The sequence below is a fragment of the Dermacentor silvarum genome, chromosome 5, assembly GCF_013339745.2.
Source record: "Dermacentor silvarum isolate Dsil-2018 chromosome 5, BIME_Dsil_1.4, whole genome shotgun sequence".
NCBI lineage: Eukaryota > Metazoa > Arthropoda > Arachnida > Ixodida > Ixodidae > Dermacentor > Dermacentor silvarum.
In genome coordinates, this window is record NC_051158.1 from 49,996,077 (window position 1) to 50,018,294 (window position 22,218).

The 22,218-nt window shown below is 44.4% G+C and overlaps 1 protein-coding gene across 1 annotated transcript; it reads left to right on the forward strand.

Annotated features, from left to right (window-relative positions):
* Positions 1 to 447: 447 nt before the first annotated feature.
* Positions 448 to 20,884, forward strand: LOC119454117 (cytochrome P450 3A19-like). Its single transcript, XM_037716123.2, has 9 exons — positions 448 to 687; positions 4,746 to 4,876; positions 5,850 to 5,946; positions 8,802 to 8,862; positions 10,931 to 11,039; positions 12,009 to 12,097; positions 14,966 to 15,106; positions 16,938 to 17,103; positions 20,374 to 20,884. The coding sequence occupies exons 1-9, from the start codon at positions 564 to 566 to the stop codon at positions 20,452 to 20,454; spliced, it is 999 nt and encodes a 332-aa protein (XP_037572051.2). The 5' UTR covers positions 448 to 563; the 3' UTR covers positions 20,455 to 20,884.
* The last annotated feature ends 1,334 nt before the right edge of the window (positions 20,885 to 22,218 follow it).

The following is a 22,218-nucleotide window of genomic DNA, read 5'->3' on the forward strand; positions in this document are numbered from 1 at the left end:
CCTCCAGATGTGCTCAATGATTTCACGGACTATAATTTGACCCTTACCTGGACGTTACATCGTCTACTTCATTGATTGTAAATTTTATGCTGTTAACATTATCAATATTGCCTTCTTATCTGCTCCTAAAACTACCGGACCAGTATCATTACTATGACAGTTAATGATACACTACTGAGAACATTCCATATTTTTTGTTTGCTTTAAATTCTCAACGTATGAATAAACATGTGCGTGCATACATGCAGAAAGATAAAGCGTGATTAATGCGCTTGGTGATTGATAGAAGGTAAATTTAAGCAGTGCAACGGGACAAAACAAGACACACGACAGGATGTATGCATAGTTACTGTTTTTGTTTTATTGCACTGCTTGTAATTAGCGCCGACAAGAGCTAACTCGCAGGAGTGATGTTTCTGATCGGTTATATTGGACGTGACAGATGATGGAAGGAATGTCTAAAGCCGTGGATCACTTTCTCGACCTCCTTCGAAGCCCGGTGTCGAAAATCCGTGGACGGAGAAGCCAATGTGTACCCGCTGCTAGGCACGCTGTCTTTCGAAATGGTAGCCGAGACCGCCTGCGGCCTTCACCTAAACGTGCAGGACAAGCCCGACGACCAATACTTTGATTCGGCCAACTCCTACCTGCTCAACGTCATCGAGAGCGTGTTCCAGAGAACTGGCCGTGAGTATACCCTATCGACTTGATTGTAACCTGCTGTTTTCGTGAGCCTAATGTAAGCGACAAAACCGCTTTTTTGCGTCTTTCTTTTTTATAATTATACAAGTTATGAAGTGACCATTTGCTGTACGTCATCTTATGCGTGAAATATTGTCAAAACAATGTAGGCTTCTTAAACATTTCCTCGTCTTATCTAACTTTTAAGATACTCGACAACTGTTCTAGTCATTATAAAAAAAGTCACAGGCCTGCGCGGCACACGCAGCCCAGTCACAGCGTAAGCTGGTGGAGCGGCTCAAGCGTAGCTCCAATTTGGGCACCACGCACTACAGGGTCTTCGCGGCAGTCTGTTCGCCTCGTTTTGACGAGAACGAGCTGAACTGTCCACCCGGCGTCGACGGCGAGCTGCGGCTTGTAATGCTCTCTGCACAGCAGTCTGCTGAGCCTGATCAAGCCTTAGAACTGCAACTTACATGTCGGCGCCGCCTTTGCAGGCACCTTAACTAGATGGCGCCACCATACTGGCGGAGGCTCGGCAGCTCGGGAGCGCGTTGATTGCGCGCCTCGTCTGAATCACATATCGTCGTCTGCGCCTGCGGAGGCTGCGTTTGCAGGCATCTTACCTAGATGGCGCCACCATACTGGCGGAGGCTCGAGTGGTCTCCTCCTGCGCGCTTGCCTTATATATCGGTATTTTCCGCGCCCTGATAGAAAGCGCTTGCATGGCTCAGTGGTAGAGTATTCGGCTCCCACGCAGCGTGTCGCGGGTTTGATCCCGGCGGGAATCGGGTACTTTTTTCGCATTTCCGGCGATAGCGGTTACGCGGCCGCCGGCGGAAGCATCATCGTGACCCGAAAAGGCTATTGGAATAAGTCCATAACAGATTACGCTGTACTAAATACAATGAAACAAACACAATAAGTCATGCCATCTATGAATAGACACACTTTAGCGTATTCAACAGTGTTCGAAACGGCAGCTACGAAGACGTGCCTTGTTTGCTTTTCTTTGAAGTACACAGTTATGCTGGTTTTCTAGGGAAACTAATCCCGTTCGATGCTGTTAGTGATGGCAACTTGTTTGCGGAAACGACCGGCAGTTGAAGCGCAGAGGATACGTTCACTGTTCCCAAGACATAGCTGTTTTGCCGACTCATTTAAAACTTTGCCGAGAAAATTGACTTTCGCGCATCACAATAAAGGGCACGGCGATTCTGGGTTTGTTTCTGTCTGAAAAAACTGTGTGCGCCTAACAACACAGAACACGATTAATTTGCGTTATTATCGCATAGCTCTTACGAAAAATGGCAGTAACTTGGCCCCGATATTTATAATATATACGAATTGATTGTGTGCTGAATAAAAGAAATGTGGAGAAGTTTTTAGATTTATATAAATCTTTGCCGCAGCATTACACGACAGCACACATCATTTCAAAGCAAATACCACATGTAGAATGTTTTTTTTCTAGAATAACCCTGTGCTCTTTTGCATGACAGATATTTATAAAGTACAAAGGCATCTACATATTCATTGATCTATACCTGAGCACCTATAAACGGCGTATTGTTTTTGACAATTATTTACTGACTGAGTCGAAATATCAACAAACACAGTATTGCCTCGGCTCTATGGTTTCAAATTGTTCCAATCCTTTCATACCCACAATAAACAAAGCCACAACATTGTCTGTCTTGTCTTCTCCATCTATCGAGTTGATTTCCACTTTGTTTCGCCGTGTCGAATGTTGAAACTTTCTTCTATGCTGCAGATTGCATCAATAATAAATATCTACTCTCCTCACACGCGCTTTTCGACACGTTTTCCACCTATACCTGGGCAGCAGTAGATTCTCAGCCTGCACACAAGCGCAGCTGTGCACATCGATAAAATAAATTGAGTTACAGTCGTGGAGAACAAAGTAGTGCGTAAGCTCCCGTTGCTACACGAATAGCACCGAATTTTATTTGCTGCTTTCTCACCCAATGACCGATCGAGGTTAGGGTTACGACGTGCGGCTAAATGATTAGGCGCGAAGTTCTCGCCGCTTCCTTTCGTTAGTGATCGATCACAAATCGTCCTTGGCGAGACTTGACGGGATTCTGAGAGACCGATGAGATCGCGCTAAAGCTGTGACACAAGCTTTGCTGCCTCGGCTCAAACCTACTCAGCGTCGAATGATAGCATTTCATATTTAAATACTACCTGTCATGCAGTTTCATACTTTGTCCACTGGAGGTAAATATGCCGTTGCAATCGTTGAGCTACCGCACAGATACGGGGTAGCGCAGAGACAGCTTCAATAACTCTGTTTACCTAAACCACACCGGTGCTTTTTCACTTGGCAAGGTTCTTTCTCTATGGACATCAAAAACAGTGCATCGCAAAAAAGTGAGCTCATTTCAGCACTGGCAGAAGTGATGAGTATTCACAGCACAGCACTATGTGTTGCTGCGGGTGCCTCAGTCGTGAGTCTGCGAATGATTTCTACTCTTCTTTCGTTACATTTCCCCCTTTTTATTGCGACAGCAGTTAGAAGCTCGAAGGCGGATTTACTGTGCCGGTCCGTCCCTTCCGTTATGCCCAAGTTGGCCGAGGGCACAATCGTCATAGAGAATGCACGGTCAGGTCACGTTGTTCTCTTCATCTTCACTCAATCCAAAGGGTGATGAAAAAGAAAACATGCCATGAACTGCATTGTCCATGCTGGGCAAAATCTAAGCCTCAGAAAACCGAGCAACGCGAGAGATCAGACGATGGTGTAAATGTGCTTAAAAGACGAGGACGATAGGTGAAGACGAGACTCACGTGCGACTACGTGTGTGTCGTCTTCACCTATCGTCCTCGTCTTTTCGGCGAATTTACACCATCGTCATGTCAAACCAACTCGCCAAACTATGTGTACTGAGAGATCTGGCTAGTTGGTAATTCATGAAACAACATTCTAGCACGAAAATGTGAGCGAGAAACGACGTCGGAACGACATAGACATCGTCTGTGTGTGTCATTCCCTCGTCGTCTCTTGTTCTAGTTTTCGGGCTAAAAGGTGTTTCTCAGAAAACCGGCTTATTTAGCGGAGCATATTTTGCCGCATAGCAGTGCCAGTTAGTGCTTTCTTTTTCAGCGTTAAGAAACAAGTCATGACGTAATACCTGTGCGCACATAATCATTCAAAGGCATCTACAAAGCCCACAGTCCTGCTAATAAAATCAAGTACAATACTCAGTGGTTTCACCACATCAACTTATTAGTTCTTACGCACGAACGTCGGAGAAACGCGTGGAGTACAGGTAAAGAAGCCGAGACGACTGCTATAACAGGATCTATGCAGCATCACTACCAGCGCTTATTTTTTTTTAAGATGCATGTTTGCGCCAGAATAACTCTTAAAATATCAGCAAGACAGCATCAACTTGACAAGTTATCATTTCTGAAACGAACTTCCACAGCTCCCATCAATACCAAGAAAGCGTAGTTTTGCATTGATGGTGTTCACATTTTGTTCGCTATCTAGAAGCATAAAAAATGTGGCATCTGTTTTCAGTACAAGAAATTACAGCATTTTGGCATGCATATAGGCGTTCCCTATATACTCCCAAGACAGGCAAAAAAAAAACGTCAAATTGGCAGCCTCATAAATGCTCATATTGTTACGGGGAAAGAGAGGCTTAAATTATATTTACAGAATATTTACGAAGCGCCCACTGGCATACAAAGCATACAATATGCAAAACCAGTCCGCGCGACATCAGAGAGTGTCGTCGTCTTTTGTATTGTCCTCAGCGTTGTCTCGAGCACTGCTTGGTAACAATATGAATTGCCATGATTTCCATCAATTTTAAGAAAGCGCATTGTGAATTGGCATTCTTGTCGACGTTTTGTGACTAGATTTGTTATAAAACAAAAAATATCCTTTTTTTTTCAGAAACCAGAAATTGACGTGTGCCTCACGTCGCTGTCTTTGTACTTCGTTTGACTATGTGCTCTTCCATCCTCTAGATGTCTCACCAACAAGGAAATATTTTAACGATTTCAAGCTGTATATCGCCATGTTCGCGCAGAATTCTTTTCCGGTGCAAAGATCCTCATGTGGCTAACGTGCCAACTGGAGCAGCACTTCGGTCGAGAACCCCACATGAGCCTGACGAGGAAAGCAGAGCCTATCGTGACGCTCAGACAAAAAGAGCCCCACGTAAGCTATACTTGTACAATTGCTTCCTTCAAAAAGGCACCAATAGGCAATGTTTGAGGTTTGAGTTGCAGTGCATAATTCAACGTGACCTTTCATTTCTACTCACTAGCACTCATAGAGCTTCGCGTATCGGAGCAATACTGGAGCTATAAGAGATACCGTAGTTGAGGGTCCGAGGTTAACTTTAGCCACCTCACTTTCTTCAAAGGCAATGTCTACTGGCCCGAGTATGTTCTGGAATTTGGCTGCCGTTGGAAAGGTTGTGCTTCAAGATGCTGAAAGCAGGGTATAGTAATGTGGTTATCCTTTAAGTGAGAAATTATATTCACCGGGAGAAAAGCATAAGCAAACTTACGTGAATCGATGCACAACTGCGAAGTATTCCAAATTTGTCCCCACACGTGACGACAGGAAAATAAGCAAGCCTTTACCGCAGCTAGGTACGCTTTGTCTTTTGGCAAAGTTCTTTGCCCTAAATTAGCGCTGTGGCTATTGAGAATTTAGTTTGCCTGTATGCTGTATCCGCAGAGGGAGGCATACATGCTTCAAGAAACGGCTTTATCTTCCGGTCTGCATACTGGCACCGTGAAAGCAACCATTGACAATAGTACACTCAATGAACAAGAATATATACACACCAAGATACACTCGCGCGTGCGCAACAACATGGTGACATGACTATCATTTCATCATCTAACAGCGGTAAACACACGTGCCGCATTACAGATACCTGACACAACGCTGTAAATATGGGGAGTCCGGCCAGAAAAACAGCACTAATTTCGTGCAATGCATGGTAACACCGCCGATTTTACACACCGACAATAATATTCAGTACGCCTCAGGATCTTATGTTCCAGCTATGCTTTAGATATCAGTTGTCGCTCTTGTTTCATCACATCTGCCCCACAGTTTGTGAGAAAGTGACGGCCTGGTCATAGACCTGCTTTCGTATTTTTTTTTCTTGTGACAGCTTGCTCGTCCAGACGTCCTCCAGAGTCTCCTAGATGCGAAGATTCCGAAAGAATTTCTCAGCAGGCCTGAATTTAGAGTTCGTGCCAACAGTGAAGGTGAGTCAATTCAAATAAAAAGATCGCAGTTTCGCCCGAAAGGCGAAGCATCAAATGTGATAGCAAATTAGTAGATAGCTATACGGAGTAAGGATAAAGTTTTGCCAGCTGTATAAACTTGGACACATTCGCTTACTAACAGAATCAACAAGCATGGTGTCAGCGTGCACAAGCAAACATGAATAGATCACACTCGATGACCGCAGGCAACCGCTGCTAAAACGCTGGCGTGAGCAAGCGCGACAGCAGCAGTAGCGAGCGAAGGAAACTTCATCGCTTCAACGGAAACTTAACGGCGAAAGCACAGCGCATGCAAAGGTAGGAGCCGTGTACAGCTCGCTTTCAAGATACGGTGCGCGAGACAACCCGCAGCCGCGCAAAGTACAAGTACACAGTTGCTGGCAGAGTAGGAGCTGCACACCCCTCCCTCGTCCGCATGCCTTCTCGCTTTCCTCCTTTCACGTGCGAGATTGAGTCGCCAGTTCTCCTTGTGCCTGGTTGCAAGATACGCATCTCGTGCCGTAGCAAAATGTCGCCTCCCTTCCTTCCCTCCCATCCCCCCACGGCCTTGCGCGCGACGGAAGACGTCACGTTTGCTCTCTGCCATTCGTTCGCTCTCCGTGAAAGCGCGCGATGGACGTGCGCTTTCATTCGCACATACGCCATACGGCGCACGGTGACCATTTTATCGCCCTTGGACTTTATACAGAACCTCATGGCGACGACGACGGCTTCAATCGGCTTGAAGTGTCCATATAATTGCTATCGCAAAAATATTGCGGCCTTTTAAAGCGAAGCTTTCTCTGATTATCATTCCTGGTTTCGCATTCTTACATGCTTCCTCAGCATATAGTGAACAGAAATCCGGCTTATATTACATGGAATCGACCCTCACAATAGTGCCAGTGAGCACACCTTTGTTCTACTTAATAAATCTACAAATGAAGACATAATACTTGTGAATATGGTGTCATCCCGAGGACTTTATAAAGCACACACATCTCTTAATGCAAGTGAGCACGGAGTTCAAAGGATTCTTTCATTGTCTTTCATTTTATTTATTTGGCCTATCTCATTCTTGGGCTGCTGAATATGCTTTGCCGTATGCTCCGGCTTCTACACCATGCAAATTTCGCCGACAAATTAGCGCAAGAGGGTGCTCCATCTTTTCTACCTAATTAAACAACGAGTCGCGAATATCACCTATAGATGTACTGACGGTTTAAATGTATCTCTAAAGCTCACAGAACCCTTTAATGGAATATCACACTACATTAGGTGACCTATTCGACCGTCTGAAATTGCATGTAAGCACACAGAACCCTTATTGAAATAACATACTAAATTTAGCGGCCTATTTGACAATCTGAAAGCGTTTATAAGCACACAAAGCCCTCATTGGAATAGCCTACTACATTAGGCGGCCTATTTGACAATCTCAAAGTGTTTGTATTTGGGCTACCCATTGTTGGTTCATTTGGTATGTGCCACTAGACGTGCCCCTGGGTACTGCCCATTCTTTGCAAACCTTCCATTACGTGCACACAGGGGACTCAAAATCCTTAAATGTATTTAAATACATGGGTCCTACTTCTATGTGCTAATCACATTTCATCGCCATGCTCTCCTCAACAAGCATTAAACATACATCACCTTCGTCCTCATCATGTTGCTGCCTACACGTTTCAAACTGTACATTCACCTGATTTTGTCCTTGCATATCTTCAAAGCTTGTGAGTGGTTTTGTGCATAAAGTAAATATTCCATGATATCAATGTTGTGACCATGTCTGCATAAGCATTGCTTGAGGTTTCGCGTTTCGTGGCTTGAAAATCAACACAATCGCGTGAAAGGAGTTTATTTCTAAAGAATTTTATTAACAGCTTCACAAAAGCTTCGTTACACATAGGATTCCAACGTGTACATTAGATTTACATGGTTTTGTTTTTGTGAAAGCCAATAGCAACTTTCAGAAGTCTTCTCGGTTCTACACCGAGGTCTGTAGTTAAAGAACTGCTATGATGCCGGCGCACCTAAAAAAGAGCTACGAACATGCTTATACATAGGAGTTTACGTTTTTACATTGCTCATTATAATTGCCGATTCATTTACAGCTTCACATTCTTATGAAAAAGTTCTAGTTATCTTTACACATACGTAGAAAGATGCTTTATGAGGAATCCAATAGTCTAAGCATGCCACGTAATTGAAAGAAAAGTAGAAACACATGCGCAACTGGAAAATTTGCTGTGTTCCTTTTGCCCGAATATGCACAGCATGACCATAACCACTAGTATTGCATTCAAAAATTATTTCATTGCAGTCTAATTGAAACATGTTGTATAAAAATGAATTCATCATTCGCTTTTACTGACAAACTCATGTGAGCGGCAGAGCTCTACGTCCAACGTTCGCACATTTGTTTGGATTCCACTGAATAAACAGTAGGGTCCTATGCTCGTAAAGTAAAAAAAAATCTCTGCAGTTTTCTACTTTCTGGCAGATAATAAAAGAAGGTTAAAAGTTGAACATTTCCTCCCCATTTAATAGTAAGAATGGCTGCGTTAATGTTACGATACAAGTTTTGTAACACACAGGCGGCTGGCCGAATATAAGCGAGTCTTGTGCCGAGATAACCTGGATCGTGCGTCTTTCGTCGTGTTGCATGAACCTTTAACCTGAATTTATTGACCTCATTGAGACGCGGAAATGGTGTACTTTAGAGGAGCAGCCATATAGGCTGCTCTTGTAAAGTACACCATGTCCTCGTTGGACATGGTGTCCCACGAGCCAAGTTTTTTTTTCTTTTTTTTTTTTTGCTTGCACTGTACCTGTCCTCCCTTTTTCTGCAACAGGAGATTTCTTGATGCCACTCAAAGATGTCGCTTCCAACGCCGCCGCCGTCCTTACCGCTGGGTGAGTTCATAATTTCACGCTGATTACGTGACTAGGGAAACCGAGCGTGGAATATTCTTTCAAGCCATACGCGTCACCTAGTACGCGAACTTGGGACCAGGTAAACAGCCAATACAAGCGCATATCACAACAAAGCTACCTAATTCGAGACCCTCGCTTTGTAATTATCCAGAATAAAAAAAAACAGTAATTACATTTTTTTTGTCACCACCATGTGAAGGCAGCAAGAAATGAAGCCGAGAAAACCATGCGGGAAATTCCGAGCTTTTCGTGTCTCTCATTCCTGCGCGCAAAAAAGGGGCGTCGCAACTTCTCTCTCGGGTTTTACGTGCCAAAACCAGTTCTGATTATGAGGCATGCCATAATAAAGGGCTCCGGATTAATTTTGACCCCCTAGGGTACTTTACCGTCCACTACAACGCAAGCACGCGGGCATTTTTTGCATTTCGCATCCATCGAAATGCGGCCGCCGGGGCCGGGATTCAATCCCGCGACCTCGTGTTCAGCAGCGCAACGCCTTAGCTGACTGAGCCGATCCGGCGGGTCGTCACAACTTGCACACGAAAAAATAGCACTGCAAAACACAGAGAGAAACCTCACGCGAAAAAAAAAAAAGAACACACTCGAAGAACCGCAAAAAACGCACTCCTAAAGCATGGTCATCACGCGAAGCAGGCAAAAGCGAAGGTGAGTGAAATAATGGTGAAACAAAAGATCTACAATATAGACTGACTGCGAAGTTCGTACTTGCATGGTGTAACACTCGATTTAACTAACGGAGCTTGGCTTTTTCACCATCTTCACGAAGTGAAAGGAACGGTGATTTCTTTTTTTTTTTTTTCGCCCCCATCGAAACGCGGCCGCCGTGGCCGGGATTCGATCCTGCTATCTCGTGCTTAACAGCGCAACATCATAAGTCACTAGGCCACCAGGGCGGGTCGCAACGTTACGCAACCTGCGGCAAAAATAGTGAATGAATTAGCCGGTTCGTGGTCGCTCGTATTTCTACAATGTTTCTTTGCAGTAAACGCCAGTTCGAAGTCGGTGCTTGTTCTCGTCGCCTCTTTTTTTTGTTTCATGTCTGTTTTTTTTTCGCTGGTAGTATCAATATGGGATACCACCTAGCCCGATCTCACACGTTACTTGAATATTTAATCGGCGTTTTCACCACGTACAGTCGGACAAAAAAGTTTACGGACTACGCGAGCGCGCGGCCAACAACCTTTTCGCGACACTTCCGCTACGTGAGCTCAAATCGACAGCAGCTCTACGCCCAAGATCATACCTACCTTAATATCGATTGCCTGTCTATTGCCTCACTCGGCAGAAATATTTTCTATCTTGTAACGCGACCCGCTCTTCGGCAAGCCATGGCTTCGTGCCTCTGTCTCGAGAACAGTTGATCAATAGAATTGTTATCAGTCGCGTGCCCTTCGCACAAACTGATATTTACCATCGGTTCACCGCTCGAGGCACGCCGCGATTTCTATGATACCTTTTATCAAGGTAGAAAAAGTAACAGCCTTACTCCAGATGAGCACTTTTCGCGAAAACAAAAAAAAAACAATACCCGGCGCGGCAGCAGAAAATTCACATGGCACTAAATAACAAGAAGACCCATTGCCGGCCTAGCACTGCGATCGACGACAGGTGGCGCACCGCTAGGTGGCGCTGACAGGCAGTTTGGCACGCGCTCGCGGGGTCTGTAAACTTTTTCCGCCGACTGTACGTGTACCATCACTTGCAAAAGTTTGGAAGATGTAGCAACAGCTGAAAGCCTGCACCAGAATCCACAAAGGTTTTCGTTCGTGATCGCTGCCTCGCATTGGTCTACCGCGTTCTTTCGTATTATGTTTGTTAGATACGTTGTCTGGCAGTTGTTCCTAAAAACCGATCTAGAGCGTAACAACCGAATTACCTCAGGTTGCACAGGAAAACGCTATGGAAGAGCAGACTGCCTTTCTTTTTTTTTTTTTACGGGGCTACCGTAGCCTCGAAGCTTTTACTCGCGACTGTGTACGATAGGTACGCCTACGCTCTTTTGGAATTTCGGCAACTTGCTTTGCAGGTTGGAGACTGTAGCGGCTCTCTGCGCCAACTGCGTCTTCTGCCTGGCCAAGTATCCCGAGATACAGGACAAAGTCAGGCAGGAAGTTAATGCTGCCCACGATAAACACGTGAGTAGAGCGCTGAAATTCTCAATCGAAAGCCACCCTTTCCAGCGAGAACTCTGCTTTTGACAGCGACCTAACTACGGCGCTATTCGAGTGCTCGATTCTTAATGTGATTAGAATTCTTGGGCAACTTCGCCCAGTTTGCAATATGTCTGTTTGTTTGTCGACGCCTAACCATCATTGGGTCATTGGTTAGCATCGAGATGCTGTGCTCAGGGACCCCGGTTTAAAACCAACCGTCGCACCAAGTTGGATGACTGGATATGTAACACTGGGCATGGCCCGCTCTTCAATGATCCTCTTTGACGCCAACTTGGGTGACTCGATGTGTGCCACATGGGAGTGCCGCTTTTCAATGAAACTCTTTGACGTCAACTCGAGTCACTCCTGCTTGCATCGCCAAACAGAAGTGGGAGCTCGAGAGGAAGATGCCTGGCGACATCAATGCGATTAGCTTTACACATCACCGCATTCAGCTGTTGTGTCCCGGAAGTAGCCTATGAGATTCAGGGCAGCTGTACCGAGTGCACATGGGCCAAGCTGACCACTGCCACGTGCAGCAGCGGAAGCTCGAAGAGGCAGAACTCTCGCTGACTCTGTGGCGAGCACTTGTACCCTTGACGTGGGACGACCAAAGAACATCCGGACACCCGAAGAAGAAGCCACTCATCTTGAAACGCGTCGCGCGGCCAAGCGAGAATCTGCGCGTCGGCGGCCAGCCGATTCGGAATACCGTGCCTAACAGCACTTAGCATTTCCTAGCAAAACTTAGCCAAGCCTAGGAAAACGTGGAAGAAGCTAGGTCGATCACCAGCTCCGCTGTTTACGCAAGTCATGTACCACTAGTGCAAGCTGCCCACACTTTTTTTTCGCACTACGTGGCCTAAACAAGAGCTTAAACAGCTCCGGTGTTAAAATTGTTGTTGTAAGCACTGCTTACAGTGCCAAAACTTTTCCAATCGTCTTCTGCAGGGTGGCTTCAACTACGACGCCATGAAGGACATGCAATACACAAGGCAGGTCATAAACGAGGCACTGCGCCTATACTCACCAGTCGTCGCGTGAGTATCGAAAGCGAATCCACGTCCTAAAGTTAACTAAGATGAAACGGGCGAATGAAACGCATGCACAGAAATAATGAGTAAGCAAACTTACTGTACAATGCTGGACTAACTGCCTACTGATAGTGGAGCATCTTCCTGTGTACTTATTGTTTCTTGCGTATGCGTTTCTTTCACTGGTTTCATCTCAGTGGACCATGTACTAACTTGAGCAGCACATAGCCTTGTTACGTCTTAAAGTTACACCATGAAAATATGTGCGCTCTTCTGGGTGCTGCTTTGTTACATAGGTAGTATTCTAATTCTGAAGCTTGTAAGAAATTTTCACTGTACACAACAGCCACCTCAAACTACAGAAGTGTGACAGAGAAGTTGTAGTTGTGACTAATTTTGAACACCTAGGCCGCCCGAAATATTTGACATGAGAGTTTAATAACTAAGAAAGTTTATTTCATGTTGCGATTCGCGTCGTCAGTTCTCGCATCGTCATGATTACTTGGGACAAAAAATTGAAAAAAAAATACCTTCGTTTGCCCCCATCAACGCTTCCCTCTTACAACCTAAAATTGAGGGTGCTAGCGACAGGATAAACCTGTGCCTTAAAGGTGCGAACATTTTTACTGTGTTCTTCTTTTTATGTACGCATACCTGAACTCTCTGTACTAACCGGATAATAACCACCACTCACGAGACTGCACAGCCCTTGTCACAACTGTTGCCAAGTGTACGGGAGTGGTACGATCTGGTCTTAGTTCGTTCGTACTGCCTGTATTCCTATATATATATATATATATATATATATATATATATATATATATATATATAGCGAGAGCGCAACTGTTTCATGCTTCAAGCTGCAGCATCATCGTTACTCACATTTGCATTTCGCGAACATTTACGGCTTCGCAAACAGTTCAGCACATAATGTCCCAACACGGGTACGCAGACATCATGCCACGTCCATTTCCATTCATTTATGGCAGGCAATATGTGGTTATCTAATGCTGTGTTCATTTTTTTTGAGTAGTTGTATCCGAAAAGTAGACGTTGTTTTTCCTCGTGGGAGCCGTTACCCCCTTTCAAGTCGTGCTTCTTCCGCCATAGCTCCCTCACAAGCCACTCGCATTGCTGTAGGATACACGGAACGGATTTAAATTTTTTCGGATTTTTTATGCGAAGCACATGCAGTAGAAAAAATGAACAAAATGGCATCTCAATAAACGCTTGCAACCCCATCCGCTTATGTTGTCCCTTATCCAAAAGAACAGAAAGGGAGTCATCTGGAACATTTAGCTGTAGTTTGGCCTCCCTGAATATCTTCTGCCTAATGACATTAGTACAAGGCACAGACACAAAAGATTAGAGTGGCCGCACACTTAGGACATGTTGTAGGATTGTCATTTGCATATCACCAAGTGCAGGTGACGGCAGGTGTCAGGACTAGAGATCGCCGAACAGAAATCATTCAACAGAGAGTCCATAAAATATGCAAGAAAATTTCTTTCGCTTGTGCATAAGTTCAACTCTGCGTCTTTTACATTTTGTTTCATTTTCCTCCGTTCAGTACGACTAATTTTGTTTTGTCTTACCATTTTATTCATTCATGCTGCCTGACTGCTCACCTTGACAGTGTCCAGAATTCCAGAATGTGCAATTCCCTTTGTGTAATGTCTCGGCAATGGCCCTCGAGAACTAAAGTGATGATGATGATAATGATGACGATGATTGTTTTGTAAGCAATTCAATGTGCAATTTTTCATATCCAATAAAAGTGAAATGAAGCAGCACAAAACCGACGTCTAAAGCCTCCACCTGAAGCAGCGCTTGACCCTGCCCCTTACACCTCAGCATGAGTTAGCGAGCCTTCCGACAACCACTTCTCTCGTTTATCGCTTCCACTGCCTTGCCCTTTAAAGACTGATTATCAGTAATTCCGCACCCCGCCAGGCAAACGTTATCAATTCGCAGGTTCCCCATTTATGAGAGTCCCTTATCGTTACTCGTGACTTATCATACACCACTTTAACCATTATCGTAGTGCAGTCACAATTGCGAGTGCATATTGATCAGCCAATAGTAATTGAAGCACAAATGCTTTCACGCAGAACGTATGGACACGGACAAAAGGGACGACATACACACGCTGGAAACGTTCTGCTGGAAACTATTTGTGTTATGTGCAACCAACGACCTCAGGCAAACACTATTTTGAAGTAATTGAAGATTCATGGGAGAAATATTCCTGCTGAAGTGAGCATAAATTAGGTAGACTATGATGATCATGAACATCAAATGTAAAACACTGGTAAGCACACATCATCACCCGCACTCCTATTCTCGAGACAGTCGTCGCGAATGCTGTATGTACATGTATGTCTACACTTAGGGAGCTAGTGTTCAAACTCACATCACTCAAACATTTCTTCTGCCCTAAAACAGTAAAATTATTCAGAAGGCCGCCCAACAGGCGCCCCTCTCAAATAAAGACTAATGTCCGCTCCTTACATGATGCCAACTTTAGACATTCATGAGCGCTTGAATAATGACAAGATGATTTCTCTATAGACGTAGGCCTAGCTCTGTACATGGCTCTGCCTCGAAATATTTAAAAGATGCAAATTTGCATGCATGGCCTGCAAAGTCAGTGTTTATGGGAACTTGCTGACGATTGTTTGGATAGTTGGCTGGCCATTATTGTTGTAAAGGCAGGTCACCTGTGGACACATGGACAAACATGAAACCAATCCAGAACTCGTTTTTGTCACCTCTAGTGTCGCCCATATACCCGCAAGTGCGTTTCGATCAGAAGAGCAGTCTATTTCAAATTCTAGCAGTTCTCGCAACATCTCTCATCGCTCTCCATTACAGGTTCGCAACGAGGAAAGCATCCTGCGACTTTCGCTACAAGGACATACCCCTTCCCAAGGGTATCAACATCATGGCTTGCACGCAGCAGATACACAGGGATCCGCGATACTGGGACAAGCCCGACGAGTTTAACCCTGACAGGCAAGTTACGAAGCCGCCCAAGAATTTTTCATCTTCCACTGGTTCTTAATGTAGAAAGCGGAGCTGTTTGGAACGTTGACATCTGAGCCATTTCCAGCGCTTCAGGAGAACAAGAAGCACGGTAGAGGAACCGAGACAGAAGTGCTAAGAAGAGAAGGGCAAACTCACACGCGAAGCTGATTGCATAAATAGGAAGTCTGACAGTTCTCTAAACACTGTCTTCTATCACTCCGTCTAAAAAGAAAAAGAACACAGGGATCTATGCAAATGGTTGTGTGCTACAAGTGTGTGACGTGTGTGTGCGCCACGTTTCCAAGCATTGGGTAATGTTGCACCGTTACTTCTTAGGGCGCAGTTTTTGGTGTAGCAAAACTTGCAGAAAACCAGCGTCTCTCCTGTTCCGTTGTCTGATATTCTGCGGTGTTTCCCTTCCCCCTCAATAGATGATAATATCTCACATGTTGATTTAGCGGTCCATTCAGTGACGAGCATCTCAAAGCTCAAATGGGTCTCAAAACTGATATAGAGGATGTTAAGGCTTATCACTTGTTAAAGAAAAGCATTTTGGGGTTTTTCGCGTGAAAACGACATAACTATGAAGCACACCGTAGTGCATGGAGGGCTGCGGAATAGTCTTTTTCTTTTTTACTTGGGGCTCACTGATGTTTACCTAAATATGTACACGTGCGTGTTTGTTTTTTTTGTTGTTTTTTTTTGCATTTCACCCCCATTCACTGGTTGAGCTGATGATCTCGAGGTCGCGGGTTCAATCCCGCGGCAGGGATTAACCGTGGTAGAACGATAACGCTGTGCTTAAACACTAATGAATTTTCCCAATGCCGTCCGATTCCTCAGCCGTCACCATAGTATGTAAGTATGCGGCATTCGTAGAAATAGGACTAACATTAGTAATTGCGTAAACTCGGTGTGTCACTGCTTCAAAGTTTCGAAAAAAGTTCAGTTTTGTTTTCATGTGCTCACCTAGCGGGGACCGGGTAGTCTTACGAATTACTTCGAACACTCCACTAAAACGTGGGCATCCTAATGCGTCGTCAGGCCATTGGACTCCAAGTTCGTTTATTTTACTAACTTACAGCGAGAAGAGAGAGCTAACAGACTGCTGTGTCAGAGACATAGTTGATCAGGGTGCGTTATGAACACGAGCACGGGTAGCCGCAAAAATGGTATTTAAAAAAATGTGGAGCCCCATAGCACTTCGGGGGGAAGAGCAGCTTTTTTTATGGTTCCTCATGGGATAAATTGTGTGTGCCCTCAAATGCTGCTCCATAGATTTGCAGGTGCTTGTGAGTTGTCTAAAAACCACCAGGAAGTTTCCTCCAGTCAATAATGTGCCATTAGTACTCTTGACATTTTAGTTATTATTCAATTTCCTTCTACACTTGTTTCTTTCTGCAATATTAATTCGCTATGTAGGTATAGCTACAAAAGCCGTTAAGAGCATATGTAAAAGACATGGTGTTTCTTTTTGTTTTAATACATACTTTCAGTTGTTGCCTGCAAGGCCCGAGGGTGTTACAGAAGTGAACGGGTTGATACAAAGCCACAAAATACACAAGGCCATGGGATCAATCTAAATAGAAATAATATTTCATGCTTTGCCATCAGCGTGTAAAATAGCCGGTAGTCCATCGAGCTGCTGATCTAAGCAGCCGTGTGGGCCTCCTCTTTCCTCGTACTTTTCGTACAGGGAAAATAAAGTCAATGTCCATTTCAATACCTTTTTGCTGAAAGTTGTCACGTCGTGTAACGGCCAGTGACCAATGTAGCGACTCACGGCATCATTTCCTTTGCTTGCACGAAACATCCGCAGGTTCTCTCCACAGGAGAAGGCCAACCGCCACCCTCTCGCCTTTCAGCCATTCGGAATGGGTGCTCGCAACTGCGTTGGGTCGAGACTCGCCCTGCTCGAGGTTACTCTCATCGTTGCCAGACTACTGCATCGTTACCGGCTGCATTTAGGATCCAGGCATGCAAACGTAAGTTGACCTTCAGTAGCAAATTAGTTGCTTGAACGTCGCAAAGCAGCAGACGGGTCCATTGAGAGGGGCTCTGTGTTAATCTCGATCACCTGGGGCACAATTGAAGTGCACGCAGATAGAAGTAAACGAATGTTTCTTTCATTTCACTTCCATTGGAACAATTGGGCCAATTTCATCGACAATGGTTCGATTCCCGCGCGCAGGAATGGGACCAGCAACCATGTGCTCGGCCGGGGAACCTTATAGCTACTGAGCTACCATGGCTGGTGGACCATCCGAGACTGTCCATCTATTTAAGAGGGAGCTTTGGCCGGGGCCCAACTTCGATGCCACTATTCAAATTCATGTAAAACGCATAAACGCTTTTTGTAATACAACCCCTTGATTGATTGGGATAAAATGGGTTGCATTTCAGAAAGAACGATAAATTGTATTGACTGTAGGAAGCACCATTTTGATTGAGTGCGCGTCATTTTTTATACAAATATTTCCAAACATCTGTGTGTTTGAAAAAAAAGCACGAAGTTTAGAAATCCGTAACTCTGGCATCAAAAACCCGATATAGCGATATCTCGTTTCGGTCAACTGAATCCGTTAGAGCATCCAAAGCGGACAAATTCGGTATGTGAATTTACAGCTTAGGTGAACTTATTCCAATGTATACATGAGTTTTTCTATAGTCTCCCTCACAAATTACTCGCACATTTCAAAATGGTGTATGATATAACGAGTTTGTCCACTTTGGATGTATTATTAGATGCAGTTTACAAAACTGTGATATTGTTTTTTTTTTATTACTGGGTTATAGAGTCGCAAACTTCACAGTCTCGGATTTCGAGATTTTTAAAAGGATTGTCAGCCTAAAAAAAAAAATTCGCTTCCTGCGGTCACATTACTTTAAGTATTTCTTTTCCCGGCAGCATACCTAACCAAATTCGGGGCAATGGTTGTTCAGAAAAGCAATTTCTGCTTTACCTGTGTATTTATCTAGGAGCCGCCACGCTGAAGCGTCCTTTTGAGGAAAAGCAAGAGGCACTCGTCCTGTCCCGCCTTATTTCTCTATACGTGTGTCTCCTAGCGCCTGTGGTCCATCTACCAATATCTCCCTTAATAGGACAACAATGAATTGTAACTAATGTAACATGTAAAATTAACAAATGTAACAATTGTAACAAATGCCCAACGTGCCGTGGCAGCGCAATGGCTATTGCGTGGCGCTGTTGAACACGATGTCGTGGGTTCGATTCAGGCCACGGCCAGCGCATTTCGATATGGTAAAAACACGAAAACGATCGCGTACATTAAAAAAAAATCCCAGGCAGTCAAAATTATTCCAGAGAACCCAGTAACGGCGTGCCTCGTTTTCACATGCATTCCGACGCGCCTTTATGCAGAAGTGCTTGGTACCATCGAAACAACTCGGTGGCCTTAATGGGGGCAAAAAGAAGCCTAATTGGGCCTCTGGATATGCCCCACTCTTCACTGACCCTCTTAAACGTTACATTCAAAAAACTGTGTGCCGCTTAGTATGTGCCTTTCTTCAATGGTAAAACAATGAATAAACTTTACGTCCTGCTTGGGCGGAACCAAACCTGCGTCATATAGATCCAGACAAATATGCCTGAATGTTACATTCACACAATAGCCAACTGCGGACTTCACCGCTGCGGATCTGAATGACGCAGCGTGTTCTATGGTAAGCGCGAGACATAAATCCGGGTTCATAGACGACTCACACATAAGGCGTCCCTGCGGCGGCAATACATTGAAGCTATACGCGTATTGCTTCAATGCATTCATCGTGAAATGGTATCTGCCAGAATTTTTTTTCAGAAGTTTGGCAGGCCCAGTTACACACAGTTGCCAGTTGCGAAGTTGGCATCAAAGAAGTTCACTTCACAACGGCCCATACCCAGTGTCCCATACGCAGTCACCCAAGTTGTACCGACGGTTGGTCTCGAAACCTGTTCCCTCAGCACAGCCGCCCGATGGGCTACCATTCTACCTGGACAACCCACAGACTTAAACTGGCGGGAAAAGGGTTAGAAACATAGATAGATAACTGTCCCTGGAAAGTGCGTGAAGCCCCCGAAAAATGCGAATCGCATTAAAACTTGTTATTTTCATCCATTTGGTGTGAACAGTTTGTTTACTGAAGAAGGAAATGAGGGTTGGTTGTCTTCCTCGGTTGAATTCTGGCCTCGAAACCACAGAGCCGGTACACTAGTGTGACGTCACGTTTTCAAAGTATTTTCCTATTTGTTGTGTTTATGTCATGCTAGGCCCAGGGAGAGTTTTCGAAACTTACTCTGTGTTTTTGAAAAATAACCAGTTCTGAGTAGATATCGTGAAAAGCCTAGAGGACGTATTGGCGAACTGGTGCGGTAAATTGAGGCGGAGGTCGCCATCTGTACTTTGTGCGTATTTTCTTAAGCACCGAGCTCTTCTTACGATAAGAATGGCTAGTCAAGGCTCGTCGTGGCTAGACTGCCTCGTCAGTCACTCTGCCAGTCATGATGCTGATGATGATGCTTGATTTGTAATGGCGCAAGGGCCAAGTGGAGCCAAAGAGCGCCATGACCAATTCAGATACGTTTTGCAAGAGCCGCCTGAGTTTAAAGATATACCATATAATAAAATCAGATATTGATATAAGTCAGTGAGTCAGTCACGGTATGACTGGCTAGATTTTCCTTCTACAGAAGAAAAGGAACCGAGGGGCCCAAATTTCGTTTTTCACTAACATATGACGTCAACAGATAATTAATCCAAGAAAAAATCGGAGAAACAATTTATTGCTCTTCAGCTAAACGTAGAAATTGTAGGCAAAGGGAACTCACAGCGGAGAATAATACAACTTGCCGCTAGGGGAAGCCGAGCCCACATGCTCCGCGATGGCAGTCGAGTACCGTCGGTTGTAGTCGCGTCCATAGTCCCTGTTAAACCTTCACGATTAACAACTATAGGTTGAGGAGAAACCGAACTGTAGTCATCGCAAACGTCCAAATTGCTGTAACCTTTCAGAAGACGAAATTTCTGTTATACTTTTTAAAGAGGTAATAGTAGTAGTTGAGCGCTTAGTAAAGACGAGGACAAAAAAGGAGACACGGGCACTGTGTCTCCACGCATGTGTCTTCTTTGTTGTCTTCGTCTTGACTAAGCGCTCAACTGCTGCAATTCAAGATGAACCAACAAGCCCATCTCGCCACACTTGTTAAAGATGCAAAAGTTCCTTACCTTGTCAAATATTTCTTTTTATCTTTACAGGGCGAACTGGAACGCAAGACGCAATCCATCGTAGCTTCGCCAACGGAAGGTGTCTGGATTCGCATTGAGAAGATACTCTAGTGTAGCTCGTAGTCAACCCCGATGATTAAGCAGCAATGATAAGCAAAAAAAAAAGCTGGCCTGCAGTGACTCGAAGTTGTCATTAGCAAGCACCATACCACGGTATCTAAGGTACCTACATCGTCAATGTGATCACTTCGATATGTTTTTTTTTTTTAGTTTCAGAGGATAGCTTTCAAAAGATGTAGTCAGGAGCACTCATTGAGTTTGTACACTTATAAAAGTAGACGCCAACCTTCTAAAATTGGCACAACGCATTACTTGTCAAGTGAACACTTTCCAATGTACAATGTTATGTTTGTTCGTGTTCTTGTTCAATTTTCTAACTAATGATCTCCTTTGTGTTCTGTACACACATCTGGGTCTGCGTACATGTTTATTTAATGTCTCTGTGTGCTCACATTTCTGTTCACGCACCTATTGCATGCATGAAAATCAACACAGTAAAGAAATGTTAAAAAACTTTACCTTGCCTGTCTTTTTTGTTTCATACCATATGCAATTTCGATGTTCTTCGATATTTCCATCGGGTTTTTCCATCGATGCTCTTGAAACGCTAGAATTACCTGGCACGAGACTAGCTTCACAGGTTTTGACAAGTGCTCAAAAGAAAATGGCAGCAACTAAAGCAGAGGTTCGTGGGCCGCATTCTTGTAATCTGTAAATGTATTGGCAATATGTATTATTTCGCCTGGTGTTGCCACGTTTGGGTAATATTTTGTGGGCATCGAGGGCTATCACGCCATTACGTTCCTGCTGCCCCGTTTGTCAATTCCTTTGAGAGTATCGTCACATGCGTAGATAACATGCCGCACGTATGAGCTAAAATTTCACCCGTGTGAAGGTCTCCGTCAGCACGGCAGACATGGCGTGAAGGGGTGGATCGTGTGTCCACAACCACGGGCCAGGCTTTAGTCAGCAATGCAGTGCCACCATGAGACCTCACGAATAGCAGCCGACGCTAGCCCGAATTTCTTGGTAAAATTTCAATGTGAATGTTTTGTTGCTGCTGTACTCGCCTACGCAAAGGGAAGAAGTAATGTTACATTTCAATGTCAGTCAGGTGGCAAAAAAAAATTAAAACGAGCTTCAGGTAGACCTGCACCTTATTTGAAGACACAAGGGCATGCAGTGTGGTGTTCAAATAATATTTATCCATGGAAGTCTAGAATCACATTCATATTCATAAAATGAATTAAGAGCTTATCGACAAGAGTCCATACATACATATGCTTTGCAGGAATCCGCATCTAGCCCGGTCTACGCGCAAGTATCAAAACAGAACACAAAAGAGCATTTAACTGCAAGTCAGAAATACCAAAAACATAAAATTAAGAAGGTGGCGCATTCCCTCATGCGGAAAAGAGATACTTGAACTTTGTGAATGAACAATAGAGAGCCACCTGAAAGAATCCTTCTTCTTTCTGGAGTTTTACGTGCCAAAACCAGTTCTGATTATGAGGCACGCCGTAGTGGAGGGCTCCGGATTAATTTCGACCACCTGGGGTTCTTTAACGTGGACTACAACGCAAGCACACGGGTGTTTTTGCATTTCGCCTCCATCGAAATGCGGCTGCATTCGGGGTAGAGCAATAACTAAAAAAAAAGAAAATTGTGCATTTGGCAAAGACCGAAAAAAGCACCAGACTTGCATTAAACAAGTGCACAAAAATACAAGAAACACGCATTTACGAAAACACGTAAAAATGTATAAGAAGTTAAGCATTCAATTCACTCATTTGTGGTGACACGAGTTTTAATCAC